The sequence below is a fragment of the Teleopsis dalmanni genome, chromosome 2 (assembly GCF_002237135.1).
Source record: "Teleopsis dalmanni isolate 2A chromosome 2, ASM223713v2, whole genome shotgun sequence".
Lineage (NCBI taxonomy): Eukaryota > Metazoa > Arthropoda > Insecta > Diptera > Diopsidae > Teleopsis > Teleopsis dalmanni.
Window position 1 is genome coordinate 230,510,562 of NC_051847.1, and position 23,578 is coordinate 230,534,139.

Here is a 23,578-nt window from a genome sequence, read left to right on the forward strand (position 1 = left end):
CACTGATCGATCTCTCATCTCTCATCCAACATCAGAACCGATGTTGTACAAACAAAGAATATCAACATAATCAACGATGTCGTCTCATTGCGATATACAAGTGATATGCGTTTTTATTGTTGATTTGTTGTTATTGTGGGTGTTGTTGTTCTTTAATGAAATGCAATGTGGTGGAGAAAGAAAAGAGAAATCTTACGCCTTATAAATTTTATATTCGCAATCAAATAAATCACACATATGTATATCTACAATAATATAAAGTTGGTTCATAAAAAGTACTGGCTTATGTATTTGTTTAAGTTAAGAGTTAAATTGTAGTGTGAACCCTGTAAATGATGTATTAAGTATATCTAAATTGTTTATAAACACACAAATTGTTTATACACATTATAGAGCGTAGTTAAATATAAAAATTAACACAAACTAATTTTGTTGTATTGATAAGAGAAAAAAAGGAGAGATAGATACTAACTCGAATTGCGAATAATGTTCCTTCTGATGCTTTTCTTCTGATTGCATGGTACCCTACGTACTACCTTTACAGTGCTTAACAATTCGAATCAAACAATGGTGTTTTACCTACTACCTTATTGTCTCTGTGTGCTTTGTTAAATGGTTAATTCAGCTTTAATTGAATCGAAAAGAGTCTGATAATTTGAAACAATAAATATTTTTGGCATAAGTCGAATAGAGCATAATCTTAATCAAATCTTTTCTTATTTTCAGATTATAATAAAAGAGTAATTACAAATATTAATTTTTGTGGTAAGTATATAACTTATAAAAATTGTATTAAATTATAAAAACAAAACAAAACAAACAATATTTATTCTACTATTAAAAATGCTATTAAAAACTGGAAAATATGTTGCGTTACACATATGTTGCTAAAAATATGTTGATAGCATTTCAAAAACATAGTATAACAAGAACATAGAATAACAAGTACAGAATCCATAAAATATTTGGTGTTTCCTCTTCACACTTGCAAAATTTCGATTGGTATACGAGTATGTTTTAATCTAAAGAGATTATAACGAAGCGCATAGCGAATTCCAATCAAATAAGAACGTGCCATAAACTGATTTGAAGTGTGGTACCACTGCCAACTTTCCTAATTTGTCCAATTATCACAAGTTTGAAGCCATCGACTTATATGTCACAGAACAGAACAGTTTGTTGTCCTATGCACTTTCGTGTCATTGTCTGTTCTCTTACTCTTAATGTTGTTCGGTCTAAACCGAAGTCTATACTCTTAATTCCTACTCTTGTAGGTAGGAATTTAAATATAAACATTAGGAAACGACGTAACTTTTCAAATGTTTGAATGGAAATACGTCATTGAAATTGTTCACATACATCATTCTCCCCTTTAAAATGTTCGTTAGTTGGTCGCAGCGTAAATATTCGTAAATATATGACTCTGTCTGCCTGTCTATGCACATAAATAATTTGGTACACACCCGAATGTTGTTTTGTTTTTCTCTGATTTTCGTATACTAACTAACTTCTCCAGAGGCATTTCCTCTCTTTTTCTCCTTATTTCGTGTCATGCATGTTGGCACACGCAGGCATACAATCATACACTGTCATTGGTGTTACTTAAACTGCTCTGTTCCGCTCTCATCTTTATTTGTTTTAAAATACGAAAATTGTAGTTGGAATCAGTTTTCTGCATTATTCATTCGATTGTTTTTATTTTGATTAACGTTTAAAATTGTTTTTGTTTTGTCTATTTCTTATCTTTTGTGTGCAGAGAAATTTGCCCTGAAAATCAAAAATTGACTAGTTTTTATATTTTATATACATATTTCAATTTTAATTACTTTTGTTCTTTTCATTTGATGTGGTTTCTGTTCAACTTTTTGTTTTTAAAATTCGAAATTCTTCGAATTATAATCACAAACAAGTTTGTTCATATGTATTTGTATGTATTTGTATTTGTATTGCCGTTTATTTTCTTTAAAGTTTGTTTGTCTGATTTTTCGTCTGTTTGCTTTCTGTCTGTTTATATTTATTGACGCATATAAGTGAGTAAGTATGTACCAACCAATACCGTTGTGCTGTCTATGAGTATTTATTTATAAACGTAGAAAGAAGCGTAAATATGCTTGTAGCGTACTTAATCTGTTGTTTGTTGCTTGTTATATATGTATGCATATGTGGCTGGCTATGTATGTATGTGGATGGCTTTGGCTTCCATATTACAGAACGATTAACGACTGCTGGTAATTTATTCACCACAAAGAAATTTTTGTTGCATTGTATAGAATAAATGATTATCACATCACACTCTTACCATAAAAACTCTTTCCCCAGGTATTGATGTGGTGTGTATTTAAGTCTTCAAAAGAGTTTTGTTTTTTTTTCTCGTGTGATTGTTGCGGAACGTAAGCGTTCATATCATCCATTCGCTTATGGTTGATGAGCTCACGAAGGCGAAGCCACATTTTTCGCTTTTTGGTGTTAGTTTCAGTAAATTTTAATTACACTACGTCTTTCTTACTTGTTTCGTGTACTTCCGTATTGGTTTCGTTTGATTATTGTTTATTCTAGAACGCAATCTGATTATTCTTACTTTTAGTTTTCTTTGCGATATTAGCAGAAATGACAAGTGCAGGTGTATGCGTTTCTCTTCGGTGCTTCTCTCATAAAATCCGTGATATTAAAATTTTTAATGAATGTTTGCTATATTTTTTTAATGCGATGCCTGCGATTGACAGAGACCAGGAAATTAATTGCTTGCTATTCGATTTGTCTCAAAACGTAGTTCGTTAACTCATTGAAAATCATATTATTGTATGTTTTGTGTGAATGTCATCGAGACTGAATGTGGGTATACATAGATAGAAAAAAACTATTCTTACTTAAATTTATTGAGCTGAACCACAAATTTTTTCACTTTTGCTTAACATACTAAATAAAAAACCTAGATAAATCCCAAAAAGGCCCACATAAATTACTAGATTCATACTGAAACCAGTATGAATCGCATTGACTCTTCCGCCTTTAGGTTTCCAAAGCTACTTCTTCACTTTTACAGCGTTTCATTGCTCTTTGTTCTTTCACAATTGGAGCAGACTTTGCGTCAGTTCTTTAGTGATTGCCTTAAAATTGTGTTTTTATTTATACAAAAAAGTGAAAAAAACTAAAACTTCTCCAAGTACATTATACAAATTTGCGACTCGCTTGTAAAATTCCTGAAAGCACTTCGACTTTACTTCGTAGTAGAAACATGATTATATCACACATATGAATTTAAATTGAATTTTGTATTTCTTCATTTTATTCTGCACACATTTATCGTGTGTGGTGTATTTGTGCATATGTGTTGAATTGCCACAAAGCAAAGTACTCTTCAATTCAACTTGAATTTAATACTCAACACCACCATTTCAATACAACCAATTTATTCCCCATACGATTTTCCTGCATTACTCAACGTCCAATTAACCTGAAATACAGAAAACAAAGGCACAAAACCTGCATTTTTCCCCTTCCTACACACACTTATGCGTTTTTTTTCAACTAAGTTCAAAATGTTATTTCACAACATTTTCTCTTGTTTCTTTTATATTTTAACATTATTTAAGATGAATTTTTTTTCTGCTATAAAACAGTAATAAAATATTTTATTGAAATTTTTTGTTAATATATATGCGCAGTGTGGTATTATTTGATTGATGACGGCGACAATGCTATGATTGGTGTTTGTTTGTGCTGCAATATGGTAAAAGTTGTCATTGTCCTAGAAGATATTTCTACAAATAAAAAATTATGGTTACATATATTTAAACAAAAACTTTATAATAGTCCCGAAATAGTATAATTATAGTTGATCTTTTGGTGGTGTATTCTCTTTCTGAATTTTTAATTGGCAGACTGCTTGAGTGTTGGTGTTGGGGTTTCTTTGAAAAACTTATCATTTAGTGTGGGGAGTTCATTATACTGCCTCTGTTGAATGATAATAATAATGCTTTGTATGTGTGTATGTATTATTAATTTTCTGTACCTTGTACTGTTGAACGCAGACAATAACAATGTTTACCAATTTTAATTAATTATTTATAAAGTAAATGAATCATTTTGAAGTTAACAGCTTTGCCTTCTATACGTCGTAATAATATCTACGTTTTCTTAAATGAAAAACAACGCATTGTTATTTTATTCACCACACTTGTGTGTACATAGCGAACAAAAACATAAACGTAAGCGAAAAAGTTGTTTGCCTTTACAATTATTTCAGATGCCTTCCATACAATTTCTTTGCTTATTGTATGTGAGCAGTACAGTCGGTTTGTTAGAATTTATTATTTTGGATTGTTCAATAAATTAATGATGCAAATAATCCTTTAAATTTAGATCTAATTAAGAATTTTATATTCTATGACAAAAGTCTATTTCGAATACAAATATGTAGGGAAAAACAATAATAAATAGTAAAAAATATCTTAATTAGTCAGGGGCTATTTAACAGTCTTAATACTAGTTTTACGATTAACTTATGTCAAACTTAAGTCATCAACTTTTCTGACTTAATTCATACCTTAATGACTTTTGAGTCATAATAACTAATTATTGTCATTAATAGTGATAACGATCTTTGTTCAAATTTCACTAAACATCTTTTCACACAGCACAAGTAATTGTTATTCTGTTCTTTCCGCACGCTCAACTCACTCGTTGTAGTAACAATCCGATTCCATGCCAAAATTGACCAAAAAAGTTATGATTAAAGTATAATTACTTTACCAAATTAAGTTTATTAAGTAATATTGTAAATAAATTTTTATTAATTAAAGTAAAGCAAAATAAAATTACTAATATAAATTTTTTTTTTGTTTACAAGCACAAAAAAGCCGAATGAACAAACTTTCTAAATTACAATTATGGTTGCTGTGTGAATCGGCTATAACTAATATAAGGTACAATTTTGACAAAAAGAAAATTATGGGTTGAATTTATGCTTCTATTGTATAGTCTTTAGATGTTAGTGCACACTTTAACTTTTTGACTAAATGTTTATATATCAAAATGAAAAAAAAATAATAATGTTATTATGTTAAATTATTAACGAAAAAATTGCGGTTTATAATGATTTTTTATTTCATATCTTTTTTATTTTGTTTTTAATTACAACGCATCTCATAGTAACACATATTTATATGAGTTCTGTATTAAAAATGATAAATGATGATAGGGTAAATAGTAATTTAATAAACATATTGTATGCTATTTTACAAGAGCGTGTTTTAGTTGTAGATAAGATACAGATAGATTAGACAGACATATATTATTTCTACTATACTACTGATTATAAATTAATATTATCAAATGATTCCATATAATCAATTTCGAAAGTAACTTCAAAACTAAAATTCTGTTGACAATGGACATAGTACACAAAACCTAAATGGATCTACTTAACGTCGCAAAAATGAAATTGTGCGTAATAAAATTAAATATATATATTATTCAAAATGTACATAATAGTTAAAGAACAAAGAGAGCCACTTAAAAATGTATTTCGTATTTCAAAAGTGCTGTTGCGGATAATGACATTACAAAATAAGTAAAAACTCAACTCTCAATAATTTCCCCTTTTATTGTTTAAACACACCACTCTACTCACATTTATGCATTTATGGTGTGTAATGGTATTGTGCTGTGCGTAGAAAAATTTAAAGGCGCTGGTAGCAACTTTTATAACGAAATTTTCACATTTAGTCGAATACGAGTGCTTGGAGACTTCACATTTTGAAGGATCAAATCCACGTTATTTCTTACTTTTGGTGTTTAAAATAAATTGTCTGTCTCATTCTTGTGCGTTGTAGTTGCAATATTAATCACCTGTGTAAATTTACTAAAAAAAGGAATCAAATAAACCTGATTTTAACTAGAAAAGAAAAAAGGTCGTTACCGTCGTTATTATATTCAATTTTCCAGACATAAAGACGTGTTCAAATACTAAAACTAAAAAAAGGATACTACCAGCTGTGGAACTTAATAAATAATTTTATGTGATATTTTTGAAATTTTTTTTCGTTCAAAACAAAATAAAAGTAAGAAATAATAATAATAAGTGCAAAATAATTGAGACAAAAAAAAAAGAAAACGATATCCTTGAGTGCAATTTGTTTTAGTGACGTAGTATAGATTTTCATAGAATTAAGGAATAATAATCGACATATGTTTTTTCATTATAAAAAAACCAAAACTTGTAATATTTTTGTTTTTTTTTGAAATTATAAAAAAACTGTGTTAAAGTTAACTTAGAAAAAAGCTATTTGGATAATACATATGCATATTCATCAGAAATAAAATTCTAATTCAACAACTAAAACTGTGATCAATCAAAAAAAATATTTTATATTTTGTTATAAAACAAATTAAAAACAAAAAAAAAAAAAAGGGCTTCTGTCTTCAAATGCAACGAAACTGAAAAAGTAAGTTTTTCTTTTTCAGTTTTTTTTTTTTTCTTTATTTTCCTTATCATTATGTCGTCGTCTAGCCATTTTGCTTTACTGCGCAGTGCCATTACAGCCACGCAAAGTTGCCAACTGCGAATAAAATACGAAAACACGAATTAAAACCAAAAAACCCAACTGTTAAAAAAGTACAAATAAGTGAAAACTGAAAACGCAAAAAATTTCTTGTAATAGAAAAGAATTATTGGAAAAGTTAATGAAATATTTGTGATTTGATTGAAATTAAAATAATTAAATAAACAATTTAGAATGAGCACACAAAATCCTATTTGGGTTATCGCTGCTTAGGTTTTTTCGCACGAACAAAACGTGAATGATATGGCAAATTTTGAGAGAGCAACTGCAAGAGAACCTTTTTGTATTAAACGAAGTAGGGTTTCCACTCTCATTGCTGCTTAAATACAAATACAAATACTTTCTTTTTCTGAAACATCGAAAATGGAACTCTAGTTTACCTTGACTTTCTTTCGAAATGTAGAAAAAACATATATTGTAAATAACTTTGCATAGTGCTTGACTCATCGTATTGCAAAATTAAAATCTATTTCGTAAGCCAATTAGTTTTTAAATCTTTCTCCAGATAAAAATTTTTTCATATTCTTCCTACATAAATATACATATGTATATCCCCCATTATATAGTACATTCGTACACAATTATACATATTTATAAAACATATTTAACAAAGTATATAAACAATTTTAAATAAATTCTCAGCTTTTTACATTTTAAACTCTGATTTAAATTGTTTATTTTGTAATAATAACTTTTAATATTCATATTCATTCGGTCCTCCACAGATAATCTAACGATATATGTATATATGTAATTTTGGAGGGAATGAAGGCAAACCTTCTTAATTATTGGTTTGTGACCTTTTGCTTTCAACGACTGTCTTAGCATAGAACATAATTAATTTCTTAGATATCATTTTTATATTGTAATATTAATATTCCATAAGAGTACAAAAAACAAATAATTTATTAAAAGTGGACATTTTCAACAAAATACAGTTCCACTTTTTATTAAAATTTTCCGTTTTTTCTTTAAAAGAAAGTAGATTTCCATTTAAAACTTTGTTTGAAATGTAAATATCTATGTGTACATTTTAGTTATTAAAGATAATGGAACTTGTTTTTGCCAATAAAACTCATGACTGAATAAACAATCAATCCGTTTCCTATATATGTAAATAATCGCATAGAAGCAATATTGTTGTCTGTCCATTTTATCTCTATTTACTGATGAGTCACTTAATGCATTTGTTAATTTTGCCATATTGTAATCGAGACTACTTAACATCTAAGCGATAAGCTATGTATTCTATGTTTATCATGTGTTACCGTTAATGAGTAGGGGGCGTAAGTTAAGTGTGGATCGCAAAAAACTATGCATCTAAAATATAAAAATAAATGATCTGTTATTATCATTATAGGAGTTCTTTATCGAGTATGTAATTATAATTTTTTAATAACAAAAATAAAATTATAATCTTTTCATAAAATTGAACGTTTAATGAATTTATCTATTTATTTTATTTATTGACGTCATTTACCATATTAAATTTTATTTTTATAATAAAAATATTATTATTCAACTGTTGTTTTTTTGTTGATTCGTTTATTTTATGATTTATTCGTTTCATAACACAAAGTAATAATCTTAGATCCTCCTTTAGTCTCTGCCGCGCATGTTTTTGTGTGATTCACTACAATTTGCACATTCATTCATTTTATTCATCACTCAAACTTAGCGCAAAACTAATGCGGATACTTGTCGAGAACCCACCTAAAATGAGTAGATTTCATTGGTGATGACTTTCAAATATGTGTTCTAATGAAATTCTGAATAACGTACTGAATGTGGTTTATTTTTCCTAAAATCACTCATACAAGCATTAAATTATAATAAATATAAATTTTTCTGAAGAGCACCAGTAAAATAAAAAAATGAAATTCTTCGAAATTAGTTGATTTTATACAATTATAAGGCAATTATTTTCTAAAAGAAGTTTTCTATTTCCCACAGTTTTTATATATTTTTAACTTTATTTGCATATATGTATATTTTACTTGTATTCGTATATTAGTTGTATGTCCTATTATATTCTAAGAGTAAAGACGCGTTAGGTTCCAATTCAATCTTTGAAGTTAAGGATGTCTTTACATTTTCTAGAGAACTGAAATTTGTTCTTCATCCCAAAACTTAGTTTCATAATATGTGAACTGATAAGAAAAGTGCATTTTAATATATTTGCGAAATTAAATTATATTAACACCATACACGTGTCATTTCAGAAATAGTTTGTAAAAAAGTAAAGAGAGAGAGACGTTTGAAATACTAGAAATAACTTTAAAATGACAAAATACGAAAAAACACGTCTCCAAAATACAAAAATAAAGAATTTTATGCATATTCAAACTTAGTTATCATGTCTCAATAAATTGAAGCTTTTTAATAAACTCTTCACAATGCAAAATTATAAATATATGTAGGGGAATACTTACGTAGGATTTATTGGATAGATAAATTTAAAGAGGAGTATGTGGTGTTATCCGCAAGATAGCCTATTGATTCGTTTCCGCACCGTTGCAGGATACTACATATTTATAGTATGTAACTCCATCTAATGATGTTTGTTAAACAAGTTGATATTATGTTGTTGTTGTAGTCGTCAAAACAATTGATGAAATACCTTCCGTCATAGATTTAATAGATTTTACTACTTTATATATATATATATAGTAATGAATGGACTTCCTATTTGGCATGATTAATATATAGTTGGATAGTTGCACTCTTCATATTTTGGATCTTTATTTAAATGTGTTGTTAACATATCAAAGACCAGAACATCCATTCTGAAGGTCTTAACTATAACTTTGGCTCCACATTATTTTTTATTATCTATTCTAGTTATCACACCATTCCAATTTACTATGAGATTTACCTCGATAAATTCGGTTTATTTAACAAAATTACTTTTCAATATCAATTTACAGTCAACTTATCAATCATTTTTAATGAATCAACACTGTATTAGAACCCAAAACCACGTCACACGATTATTAAATTATTTTCGTTATAAATTATTAATGCTAATATTTATCTATTGCTCACATTCATGTCACAAATACATACACATTCACATTTCACATTGATTGTGTTTCGCTCGTTCAAAATGATAAAAAAAAAAAAAAAATTCGTATGTGTGTGTGTATGTGCGAAAAGTTTTGTGCACTATCAGTATTTTTGGTACAAACAAAAGGAAGGAAAAGTGAAATAATAAACGATAACATAGACTCGTGTCCCGCTCCCTTTTCCCTTTAGCAATTAACATTCGTTGCTTTATAAATAGAACACATTTTTGTTTATACTTTTATGACCTTCTTGTTTGCCTTCCAACTCGGCCCCCTCGCAAGAAACCCAAAAGATCAAACGATCGTGGTAGAAACTTTGTAAAGAAAAACTGCTTTTATTGTTTTCTTTTTTTATTTTAAGTTTTTTTTGACACTTTTTCAATTATTTTTGTTGAAAAAAAAATTTGCTATTTTTTTCTTCTTTTTTTTTCTTGTAAATATCTTTCACACATTTCTTTTAATTGTTATGCAATTTTAATTTCAATATTTAAGAAGCATTGTCTTTTAGTTTGGGATAATAGCAAAGATGCTTGAACTGTGGATCGTTCAGCTAAAATACATGCTATAACTACGTTTATTTTTGTTGCTCTCAAAAATGTTTTCACTGTCTGAAAAGTGCAAATTCAAGAAAAATGCTTGGAACGCTCATATCCAAGTACGAACGAGTGTTTATTAGTCCTTTGTTTCTTAAAAGTATTTGAATACTTGGGACATATGAAGATTTTTTATTTTATCAATGCCGCCGTAGTCACTTTTAATTGTTTAATAAACATTTGAAATGTAAATGAAATGATTCGCGCACGTGGAAATGTAATATTCAATTATCAACAAATTTTTTTGCATTAATCTTTGAGTGAAAAACTCAAAAGCTTATTTTTTTCATGTTTCTTTCTTGTAGGCTTTAATTTATTACGTTTCTGCGACACACTTAAACAGATTTTTTGTAAAAATAATAAAAATAAACGAAAAAAATTACATATAATAAAAAATTAGGTCAAATATATGTACAGAAAAAGCACTTTAATTTGGTTATTTTTGATTTTTCCTAGCTTGTTCCCAATTACGTTTTTCGACACCGTCAGTTCGCGTTCGGAACGTCATTTTAGGTTTTTTTTCTCTTTGTGCTTTACGCGCTCGTGTGTATAAAATGGCAGACAACGCAAATAAAACAAATAAAACAAATAAGAGAAATAATTTATACAATACATTTTATGAACGATTTCGTCGAGGCTTCGTTTTGTTTCGCTTGTATTTGTGGAGCTTTTCTCCTCTTCTCTGCTTATGCTCGTAACTGTTGTTGTTTTGATTTAATAAAATGTCATACTATTTGAATTCAAATTTGTTGTCACGCGCCAAAGCAATGATATTAGACCCAATCGCAGCCAGCCGAAAGTTAATAGTTGATCGTCGACTTCAGCTCAGTTCCATTTCTTCGTTCACATACGCGTACGTCTCTCTGTTCGCCTCTATGTGCTCTTCTCTTCGTAATTCGAACGAAGTAGTCAACAAATAAGTTTTTAAATTTATTTATTTAAATATAAAAACAAAAATAAATTCAAAATAAAAACATTTTAAATGCTTGATTTGATGGTCACTTTTCTTAGATGTCTTTGCCATTTGAATTTCCTATTTGTTGATTGTAATTTGTAAGCAATTCACTTTTTTATGTAAAAGTTTGAAACTATTTTTAAAGTGAACATTTCATATGTAACAACCGTCATTTAAGTGAAGAAATATATTGATCTTGCATTTATCATTGGCAAAGTTTTGAGAAATTTTTTGGCGGTGAATTTATATAAATTCCAACATTTAAATGTTTCAAATGTTTAAGATTAAAGAATAAAGCTTATTCGGTTATTTTATTACTTAGAGTTTTGCATAGAAATGAAACAAGGTTCTATCATATCATTATGTAAATATTTAGATATGTTTGTAGTATCATCGTTTTGCAGAATTATTTAAAATGATTTATTATTTTTTCAAAATAAAATTTCAGGCAGGTATGGCTTTCCAATCCAATTACGAATTTTAACCGCAGCAAACTATATTCCTTGAGGTTTAGTTAGATAATCGCGAAGGACAACTGATTTTGACATAATAAAATCAGAGTGGAATGAACACATCAAGTATGGACTTTTTTTCATAGCTGAATTCGTGTAAAATTTGACATACGGCATAGCAAGTTGAAAGGTTCTGTACTTATTACTGCTCAAATTTCAATGTTTTTATACACCTTTAGTTCTAATTATGATTTATAAATTCAAATCCTCCTTTTTTCGTTAAAAAAAACAAAAATTTCTCTATTGTTTAAAATGATTTAATGCATACAGTAATTGTCAATATTTTAAAAATTATTTATTCAAAGCTCCTACATCTTTTGAAATTTCCTAAAATTTATGAAAAATTTTTTCTAAAGGAATAATGAAAGTAATAAAGGAAAGGAAAGAAAATAATTTTAAATTATTTCTAACTTAATTGTGTTTTCATACATATTATAGTTGCTTTCTCTTTTAAATTTGCAAATAAATTTAATTTTTTTTTTTGAATTGCTATCACACAGCTGATTAATATTGAAAAACTTGTCATTTGTTTTTTTCTCTTTTTTGTGAAAATTTTGGCTTTCAAATTGGATTCGTATTTATTTTTATTTTTATTTTTATTTATTTTTCTCTTTATTCTTTCTTTTAATGAGTGTGACGTAAGTTTTCACGTTTTCAGTGCGACGATGCCGCAGAAGCAAGAGTACATAACCTTTCGCCTACTTCCCACCCATTTTCATACTCATCGCATTTTCGCAGAAAAAAAATCAATTCATCTTTGTTTGTTTTTCTTTTTTAATTTCCTTCTTTGTTTACTTTTTTGTTCTGTTTTGGGCGTCAGCTGATAAATTGTTGAGTACTTCATGTGCACACACAAAATCAATATATATTTTATACATAAACATATATATACACGCACGCACACACACAACATACCCATGCTTATATATGTAATGTTTAATTCTTTTTTAAGTTTTAATAATATTTACTATATGTGTAAACCTTTTATTGCTACCCCTCAATTGTTTCGCGTTACGTTGTGATTCTTTTGCTTAAAAATGGTTTACATTTACGTTTATATATACATATATATATTCTGTATTGTGAATTTTAGTGTTACATCTTGGTGCCTTCAATAACGAAGAACTCTGGTTTTAATGTGTTACTATATTCTCTCCATCGATCTAATCGCTCCTTCATTCGTTAAAAATATTTAAATTTTGTTTTTAAATTTAATTGACACAACAATTATTTTTTGATTATGATTCAATTTATGTTTTTTTAAGTAGTGAAAAGAAGTTTAAAATTTGAATTCCTTAAGTGATGTATCGACAGCTCCATGTAAAGAAGCCTGGTTTGTTTGGCTTTTCTGTAAAAAACAAATCCTATTCCAAATTCCAATAAAAACAAAAATAACAAAAATAAAATAATTTTCGAAGTCTTTGAACGGCCTTCAGCGAAGTATTTTTCGTATTTGCTTTTTTACATTACTGTTTTACGATTTTACGATTTTTTATACTTTTTTACTCCTCATTTCCTTTATTTTTCGTTGAAATCAGTTCGAAATGTAAACCGCCTATGGGCGAAGTCATTTTTTCTTCTTCGTTTCTTGCTTCATTGAATTTGCTGTTAAACGGACGGGCGAGCGATCCACAATATCTTGAAATTCATAAAACAAGCCAATAAATTTAATCTTCAGAGTGGAGTGAAACGGACTTTAATGATTTGTTGTTTCGCATACTGCAAAAAGAGTTAACTTGGAATATATTTACTTAAAAAACTTTTTTCTTTCCATTTTTCCAAAGTTTTTTTTTTTCTCTTTCTTAAACACGAATTTTTTTTTTTGACTTTCGACGCCCATTTTATTTCTGAACCTTTTGCGCGCTCTGAAAAATTTCACTTCACTGGCTTGATATTTTTTTCTCTCTCGATATTTTTTTAATCTTTTATTTATGAAGTTTCAATTTATTAAAATTGAAACTGAATCTATCAACTTAAACAGGCTGATAAAAATAACTTATTTTAAAGAATTATTTAGATATATATACATGCAAATGAACCCCCCACAGAGCAGTGCTCAAATTACATTACTTTCATGAGCAAGTGGGGAAAGATTTGCTGTTTGAAAAAAATCGCTTTCCATACATGCTAAGGGCAACGTTCTTCTGATTACTGAAAATATATTTCCTTTTGGGAACCGTGTTGTGTTTATTCCTTGGAAGTCAACCCAACCCATTGCTCCTTGAGTATGAAAATTACCGCTCATCTTCATTACTCCACATAACAGTTTTTTGATAAAAAAAAAGTGCACTAAGTTTCCGAATTCAAAATGAATATTTATTTTTCTTTTTTCATTTGCATCCAATCTTCATATTAACATTGTTATTGTTTCTTTTCTGTCTACGAGGCTGCATGTGTCCATTTTAGCTTTCCTGCGGGTCAATAACATTTTTTGATTTTACCGTTTCAAAGTTTTTCTGCTGCTTCAACTCGTGTGTGCTGTGCTACTCTACTACACTTTCCTTGATATTCATTCTATACTGACTTGCATTGTTTCTTGTGCTCGGTTGATTTTAATAACCGTACTCCGTTCTACAAAAACCTTTATAGGGGGCTTTTAGTTTGTTTATGCAAACATGCGAGCGCACTGTCGTTAGAGAAAGAAGTGTGGAATCATAAAATGTGAACTGTGTACGTGTGCGTGTGCGTAAGTAACTTGGGTGAAATGAATGGTTGGCAGTAGTACAAGTTCATACCCCTTGGACTGTATGGAATTTGTATGGTAAAAATATTTGAATTTGATGACGAGTATGAAGAACACTTTTTTAGTTTACGTCAATGGTGCTGTGTTGAAGACAGTACCTTTGCTGTTGCCTGCTATTGATTTTTTTTACCACTTTTGCCTGTTGTTTTGCTTTTGATTGTGTTTATATATCTCGTGCGCCTAGGTTGGCCTCTGCTTTCGGAGTTCAAGGAGAAAAGTGTGTGCTGTTCTGAGCTCGATATTTGTATTCATACTCGGGTTGTTGTGCTGTGTTGTTGTGTTGTTTCGGGTTTTATGTGTAAGTTCATCTTAAATTTTGTTATTTATTTGCTTTTGTACGTCCGTTCAGACAAAGCTGAGCTGAACGTATGATTATCTTAATTTAGACTTTGCTTGAGGTCTTCGAATTCAACTCGTCGTTGTGGCGTAGACTAACATATTCACTTTAATAAGTCTAAATTTATCTCTTCTTGTTTTACATTTTCTGTACCAGTAATGCCACCACCACCTGAAGCATTTGTTTTTCTTATTTTTTGTTTTTTCTTTATTTTTTTTTATAAATTATTTAATGTTCGAAATATATCGTCTATGCGTTTTGCCTGTCTGTCAGTATGAATAATCCTGTTCATCCATCATACATACTTGTGCTTGTTGTTCTGTGTTCTTGCCTGTGTTCATTTTTCATTTTTGTGCAGACGAAAATTAAACAAACGAACATACATCTTCATTCATATCTACATATCTACACTCTACACTACTTTCGGTTCCTCACTGTTGGTGTGCTTTTTACGTCGGAATCGTAAATCTAAACTTCCACAAATGAGTCAATAACTTTTGCAGCAGTCAACATCATGGAACGGAGTCACATTTTTCGGAGTGAGAATATTTTGCACTCCTACCACCAGTCTGATTACTAAAGTTTTAGTTATTCCTAAAATATATTTAACAATAAATTTATTATAACATAAATTATTCTATACGATCCCATAAAAGTGTTATGTTATGGTTAATGGTAAGGTAAGGTTACTTAAAATGATCTTATACGAATATATATGTTAATACATATACAGGATGTTTGGGTCTTAGACAATAAAGATTGTATGGAAGGTTTAACAAGTCCGTACGCAGGGCTTCCAACCAAAGTGTACCCATATACATTGGCATTAATAATTTTTATTTTATTAATAAAATATAGAATAGACACCAATAATATTTCCTTCTAAATAACATGTATTAATTTTACACATCACAACCTTTAAATTCTGAATTCATAACAAAAGTTTTGCAATATAATATTTTTAGAGGTTGTCTAATAACAAATAAGATCGACATCCATTTATCATGGCCTCGCTACCTTAAAAATTTAATCAGTACTAATACTTAAGCCCCAGCAACCCAAATGCTTTCAATGCTGGTTCTTGACTATGCACTGCTGGTTGACTGTACAATATTATTAAGCACATCACTGTCAACCATAGGGAACGCCCATTCTTAACGACGTATGAATTTAAAACTATTAGAACGCGGACAGAGAACATAAACAGTAGAAAAAAAATCCTCTGCGGAGCTGTTAGCACAAGTTTCTCAATAGAAATAAATACACATTCGTATATATAATTTGAAGTAGTTTTTATATTTTCATTATATAGTTTTTCTGTTGCTTTTACAATATATGCTATAATTATCAAATGCATAATATAATATGTATTATCAAAAAAATTAACGAGGATTTTTAATTTTTATAAACTATTTAATTTCCTGTATTTAATTTCTGCCTTTGATATGATGCTACAGTATGTAGTTTCCAGACGAAATGAAACTTTAGGTTGGGAAATGTTGTACTTTAAATATCTTTTTGAGTTTGTAAAATAGAAAAAAGTCGCAGGGTGTCACGTCTGAAGAATAGGAGAGTGCGACATAAATAACAGTGGTTTTTTATTTTGCCAAGAACTGTTAAAAAAGAAACAAATTTTGTTGCCATCATTTCTTATCCAAAACGTCAGATTAGAAGAGTATCGTCGCTCTATAAATCTTCTTTAACATTTTAAATGCTTCACATCAATTTTTAACACAAAATCTTATACAAGCTCTCTGATCTTATAGATTGTCACTCAAAAAATTGGTAAATACACTAATGTGCGAGATGTTCAAGCGTTCGGAATATAAATTAAGCATCGCAGCTTCGCATTAGTAAAAATATAGAGCACACGAAATTTCAAAGTTCTCTCTACTTTCTAATCACACCTCGCATAAGAATATCTGTACCTTAATTGAGGATCATTAATGATATCCAATTACTGATGGAATGGTGCTGTTCAACTTCTTGTCATATCAGCCGAGCCTATTACATACACATACTCAGCTTAAAATTTTAAAATAAAAAAGTCACTTCAGTTCACATTTTATTACCTAAATTTTTTTGCAGGTTAATAGCGCAACACTTGCCCTTTCCTCTTCTGCTTGCATTCACATCTATCTTTGTATTTTTGTTTTTTTGGTTTGTTGTCAGAAATCCTGTTCTTTCCTGCATGCAAAACAGGACGTTTTTAACGTTTTTGTTGCTTTTAAATATTTATTCATATTCCAGCGCCTCAATTCTTTTCACTTATACACATATGGTAAAAAAATTTTTTTTAATCTTGATTCATCTTATTTGGATTTGAAATTACTTTCTTCAAAATTGTGACCGCAAACATTTTCTGCTTCAAAATTTGTTGCTTTTGCATGTAATTGTGTTTAATTTTTTTTAAAGAATAACTGTTAATTGTTTATGTTTAATCTTTATTGTTGTTTCTTTGGTTAAAATAAATTAGAAAACAAAAATCAATGTGAGTAAAAATAAAAAAAATTATGCGAAATTTAAGAAAAGCTATGTGAGTGATCGCAGACTTTTTCTGCTATGTGTATATAGGTATAAGCTCTTAAAATCATTTTTTATTCAAATATGTATATATTATTGAGTAGTTTGATAAAAAAAATTCTTTTATCGAGTCTTTTAATGAAAAATTGGATTATATATGTAAGGAAAAATCTCAAAGAAAAGTACAGATTTTACTTTTATTGCGTAATAACGTTTTTAACTTAAAGATGCATGCTCTGTACATATGTATTTCATGGCTATTATTATTATTTTAATGCAGTACACTACTTTTACTTAATTTTTATTAACTTCTATGTATTAATGTTTTCAAAGTGTTACGTCAAATGTTTATATACATTATTGCTAGCCTTCTGGCAATTGTTTTGTTGCTAATGTTCGCTTACGTTTGAGTGTCACAGTTATTGACTATTGACATTGGTATATACATATATAACAAATCAGCAATTCAATAACAAGGAACATAATTATCATTACAAAAATACCTTTGATTTTTTATTTAGCTTTTTTTTCCATCGTCAAATTTAAATGATTGTGCTGTTATAGTAAATTACAATGTAATATTAAACATTTAAATTTTTTTTACTTTTAATTTTTGTAGTAATACTTTTGCAAATACATATTATTTCCAACCAAAACATTAAATATATTTGAAACAGTAAAAATCGACACAGTAAGACAGGCGACGACTGGGAAGTGGGAAGTGGGAAGTAAACAATTCAATAAATTAAAAGCTTGAAGTTAATCTTTCTTTGCTATTTTACAGCTACGATTTGTCCTACCAATTATTTTTTTTATATTCTTTTTTAAATGTCGCCGCTTGTTAAATGTACTTATGATACTCTGCTGCAGTAGCAGCAGCAACAGCAGCAGCAGCAAGAAAGTCACCGCTTGTGTTTGTAGAGTATGCAGTATGCTGCAGTATAAGGCGTGCATAATAAATATTTACGTGTCTTTGCGTGTATTCGATTTCGACTATAAGTCGGAGCGAGTAAGCAAAAACTGCTCGTGCATACACAAAGTGGCACCACATAGCACATAAATTATAACTCCCCAAGTGAACGGTATGTTTCTGAAAGAGTGCAAAGCAACAAAGGAACGCCAAGCAAACAAGCAAGTAAGGCAACATGAGAAATCAACATGCCATGCCCAACATGTTGCCAATTATTAAAAAAAAAATAAATAAATCAAAACAAAAACAAAATTAAAAAGTGAATACGTAACTTTTTTATAAAATTGGTGGGTGGGGGAGTTGGTGAAATTAGCGTTAGGCAAAAGTCATCTAAAGTTTGGTTCTTAGTTTGGTTCTGTGTTGGCATAAATTACAAACTGCACTGGAGCTAAAATTTACTTTTCTCTTACAAAGTACTTTAACATAAATTTATGTTAATCAAGTCATTTACAATTTCCCCTCAGAAATTTTGTGCTTGTGTATGCTTTGAATTCACCACGTCAAACAAAAAAATTGTATGATAAAGTGTATGTTGTGTAATGGTGAGTGATAAGGTCACTAATTGAGCACGCAATGCGCATGTGCTCCAAAGCTGATAACAGTAAACATTTACTGTAGACAAATACACATACTCACTTCCCTACATCTCTACTTTAATATAAATTTTTACACCACGCCTGTTATTATTTCATTTACGTACGTCTGTATAGTGCAACTAAAGTTCTTAGATTTTTATTAACTTTCATATGCAGTTTTTTTGTTTTTCTTATAAAAACAATAAAAAAAACAAAATTTTAAAATGTGATATCAATTAACAGTGGTAAACTTAAACACTTTGTATGCAATAATCGTCACCGTTAAGTGAAGTGGAGTTCCGAATCCCGCTTGCTGCATTATTATGCTTATTATTGTTGTACTGCTGTTGTTGTTAGTTGTAAGCCAATTTACCACAAACAACATGGCACCTACTCGCATATAAATATATACAATAAGTGTATGTCTGGATATATTTATATGTATGAATGTTGCTTGCTGTTATACGTACGTGCTTATTGAGGTATAACAATGCGTGGTAGAAACTGGTTTTCCAAGTAGACCAGTTTCGTTTTTCTACTGTTTTTTCTTCGTTTTGTTGCTTAAGCTTGTCAGCCTTGAAGAGAATAAATTTTTATTGTTTAAATTTATTGTTGCTGTTATTATTATTTATTGTTTTTTGAATTTTTTTGCCATGATTTAATAACATCATTGCAGTTTAAACATACTATAAATACTTACATATGTATATGAATAAAATTTGACTTAAGCGTATTGACCCACCGTACTCACCTTCCCCAACTAATTCGTTTCTGTGGTGAAAAAGCATTTACAATAGTAATTTCACTAAAATTGTGTAAATAATATATTAAAATATATCATTTATATTGAAAGTTACACATCAACACATTATCTCTATTTAATACAAATATGTAATGTGAACACCACTCAAAGACTCAACTTTATAAATTAAAAAAATAAAATAAAAATGAATTAGGATTACGATAAAATTATATTAGAAATTTAGGTTCCTAGTAAAGTGGATTACAACGGCTAAAACAGAAAACAGAAAACAGAAAACGAGACTTTCAGTCTTTCAAGTGAATACCAAATATCTCCGGTTTCGGTAAGGATTAGTTGATATTCGACGGGAATTGAAGATTAATTACCAGAAATATGTTTATAAACATACATTTACTCTTGTTAAATATTTTTTATTTACATCCATATATCACGTATATCGTAAATATCTGATTAGAAAGAAGGATCCAAATACAACAACGAGAGAAGAATCAGTATTTTTTGCAATAATAATTGTTGTATACTCTTGACCCCTTTCGACTTGAATTCGTATTGATGTTGTTATTGTTATTGTTATGTGTGAGCGATTATCGCATTTATCGAAAGCACAATTTCTGCTGCATCATTAACGTTAACAACAACAACAACGACACCAATTATTGCTGCTATGGAACAGAAACCAGCAAACTGAACTGAACTGCACAATCGAGCAACATCACACCATCACAAAACTATTTCAAGTGCCAATTGTGCATTGTTTTGTTGCAGTTATTTTATTTATTTATTTTTTTTTTTTCTAAAGTTGCAATTTGAAATTTACAAATAAAAACAAATAAAAACAAAAAAAAACAATAAACAACTTTCAATTTGGTTGTTGTTCGCCGCTGCCGCCTATTTCTTGTCTCATCCCCAGAGTGCTTGAGCTCAAGCTGATTGAAAATTATTGACATTTTTTCATGATTGTCCAGTGAGTGGTCTTGTGTATGGACTTGTATTTCTAGTACTCGTATAATCTCTTGTTTAATTTAAATTAACTTATATAAATTTAAATTGATGGCGGTTTTTACTCAGCAAAATAAAATGCAAGCCGATATGTGCAAGTTTATATACATATATCTTCTATATGTATATATAATAATAATAATAATATGAACGTAGATTGCTTCGCTATTTCGTTTAAATATTCGAGTTTGTCATTTTTATCCTTTCAATTATTTGATAACAAATAAATTAAATTCTAAATTTGGATTTTTTTCTATCTCATTTTTTAGTCTAATTGGATTACGATTTATGAAAATTAAGGCAAATTTCAAAAATTAAGACAGCACACAAGCAATTCATTTGTCCCATTTGTGTGAATCCCAATCTTGGTGCCAGTACTGAACTAGAGTTATTGTTACATTCGCTGTGGAAGCTGCTTCGACCACTAAAGTCAGTGCCAAACTCTTACTTAACAATCTGCAACCTGTCTATCTTTGAGTTGCAGTAATATTTTTGGGATTGCATTTTCAGGCCTAGCGACATATCTGGCATATCTGGCATATCTGACGAAATTGTCGCAGTTAGTCACTCAGTTGGTAATACAAATATTGGAACTAATCTTTAGTTAAAGATTAGAATTTCGCTGTGCGGAAGACAGACGACTTTGTTTGTTGGTGTTTGGAGAAAGATATAATAAATTAAAATGGAACGAGAACAGAATCCGATGCAACCCATGTGCCGTTCTGGTTGTGGTTTTTATGGTAATCCCGCTACAGATGGACTTTGTTCAGTATGTTATAAAGTAAGTTAAACAATAATATTGTTAATTTAAATTAATAATATTTAAATAATTTTTGTCTATACTCCTTTTACAGGATTCTTTAAGAAAAAAGCAACAACCACCAGTTAGTAGCACACCCGTTTCTGTTCCAAGCCCACAACAAAGTCCAACGTTTAATCCGACAATTTCTATCACAAGCACAGCGCAACCAACCGTTCAGTCTCTACAGCAGCAACAACAACAACATAGTGAAGACAAAGAAGTAAGTTTTAATATTTTTAGAAAGAACCGTTCCATAACCCATCCATTGTCTATAGACCCATTATGTCAATAGAAACCTTATTTTTATTCTGCGAAAGTTGTTACGACCTACGACTAAATACTCTATATTAAGTTTTGAATTTTTAGCACTTCAAATCGAAAAAGAAAAAAAAACAAATCATATTAACCGGTTGTATTTAAAAAAAAAATAATTTTTTTTTCTCATAAAGAAAAAATATAATTTATTGAAAAAATAGTTAAGTAGTTTCAGGAATTGGTGATATGTTTTGGCAAGTTTTTTAGGCACCCCTGCGAGTTGAATCCAAATTGGAAATTCTCAAAATTTTTCAAAATTTAAATAAAATTCATAATTCATAAAAAAATAATTAAATATGTTGGCTAAGAGATCATCGATACTTAACTGTAGAAGTGTTCAACGCCGTGACAAGAGGGTGCTGTGTAAAACATGTATGGAAGTGACTCCATTAAAAGTTCCAAGGCCAATAAATTTTAAACCACCTTTTGATACTTCCTCTATTGTCAAACAACTAGCAACAAAGGAGCAAAAAAGTGAGCAATATTAATTTAAACTTTTACATTTTGATTGTGTCTTTAAAAATGATTATTTCTTTCTTTGATTTAGACCTAATTAGGTTATATCAAAATCCAACGCCTTCGTTCGTTAAAATAAAAATGCCAGAATTATATTTAGTTCATAAATCTAAAAAATTGAATGCACCTAAAGCTGTTAGATTTAGATCGTCTTATTCCATACTGCCTCCGTCGAAGATTGTGTTCTTTTCTAAAAGTAAACCTCTTCCAATCGACTATAAACCAAAGTCGATACTTAAAGTAAAAGTTCATAATGATGGTTTCAGAGTTGATAAAGTAAAGAGAAACATTAGACCTATGAAATCACAGTTGTTATCGAAGTCAACGTTAAAATCGCTTTGCGATTATCGAACAAAACTTGCAATTGAGTCTTGCGAAACTCCAGTGAAACGCAATGCACTCAAAAAAGTGAACTCAACGACGAATTTTCGAAAAATTGAGGAACAACATTCGAAAACCGTGATTCCAGAAAATAGAACAGATCTACATAAGACACCACCTATTATTATACCCAAACTAAACAAGTATTTGAAAGCTCAATGTTGGGAGAATAAGCTAACAGATATAAGACCATCATTCTCATTTTCTGGCCTTCCATTAAGAAGAAAGACAACACAATCGCTTCCAATGTATTCGTCCGGAAATGGTGACTCTATCAACTGTGTTGACTCTATAAAACAGGAAAGGTTCTGCGCATTAGAACATAATAATCCTAAAACTATAGCGTTAAATGCATTTTCTAAGTGTGAGGGAACAAAAGAAGGTATCGTTCATGTGTCTAGAAAAGTTCTTGAGAAGAAGGTTGCATCAACTAGGATATCTTTGCCTGAGAAATTGTTTGCTTCAACAAAACCAAATGATCAAGAATGAATAGATTGATGTTGCTTATCATCATATAAAATTAAAACAGTCCATCGATGTGTAACAATAGTTCCGATGATTTATTTGTTGTCCATATAGACTTGTATAAATGATGTATCCATAATTGTTAATATAAATTATGCAAATGAAATATTTTTTCTATTTATTTAATTGATGTGTAAGTGATGTATAATTGATGTTAAAAAAATATTAAAGATATTATGGAAAGTGTTATGGAATGGTGTGATAGGGAATAGATTCTTTATTTGATTAGATTGTTTGAATTAATATAATTTATTTGTTTTCTTTTAGAAGATTGCAGACGAATCTAAGCCCAGCGAAGAAACTGCAGCGGCTGTAGCTTCGACATCGATTCCTGCACCAACAGCCAACGATGATAAAGATAAAGACGACGATAAAGATTCTAAGAAGAAAAAAAATCGTTGCGCTGAATGTCGTAAAAAAGTGGGATTAACAGGTATAAAG

General features: G+C 29.4%; 2 protein-coding genes across 3 annotated transcripts in view; both read left to right on the forward strand.

The window, feature by feature from the left end:
• Positions 1-23,578, forward strand: part of LOC119682547 (AN1-type zinc finger protein 6) — a 30,577-nt gene that overhangs the window by 6,345 nt on the left and 654 nt on the right. Inside the window, exons 4-7 of one of the 2 annotated variants that reach the window (XM_038096010.1) lie at positions 727-765; positions 20,868-21,379; positions 21,453-21,620; positions 23,405-23,570. In XM_038096010.1, coding sequence (XP_037951938.1) covers positions 21,281-21,379; positions 21,453-21,620; positions 23,405-23,570 — 433 coding nt within the window. In that variant the 5' untranslated portion in view covers positions 727-765; positions 20,868-21,280. Of the gene's footprint in view, positions 1-726; positions 766-6,340; positions 6,447-20,867; positions 21,380-21,452; positions 21,621-23,404; positions 23,571-23,578 lie in introns of those variants that run through there. The other variant, XM_038096011.1, reaches the window with a different exon arrangement.
• LOC119682546 lies at positions 21,857-23,235 on the forward strand. Its single transcript, XM_038096009.1, has 2 exons — positions 21,857-22,189; positions 22,263-23,235. The coding sequence occupies exons 1-2, from the start codon at positions 22,012-22,014 to the stop codon at positions 23,099-23,101; spliced, it is 1,017 nt and encodes a 338-aa protein (XP_037951937.1). The 5' UTR covers positions 21,857-22,011; the 3' UTR covers positions 23,102-23,235.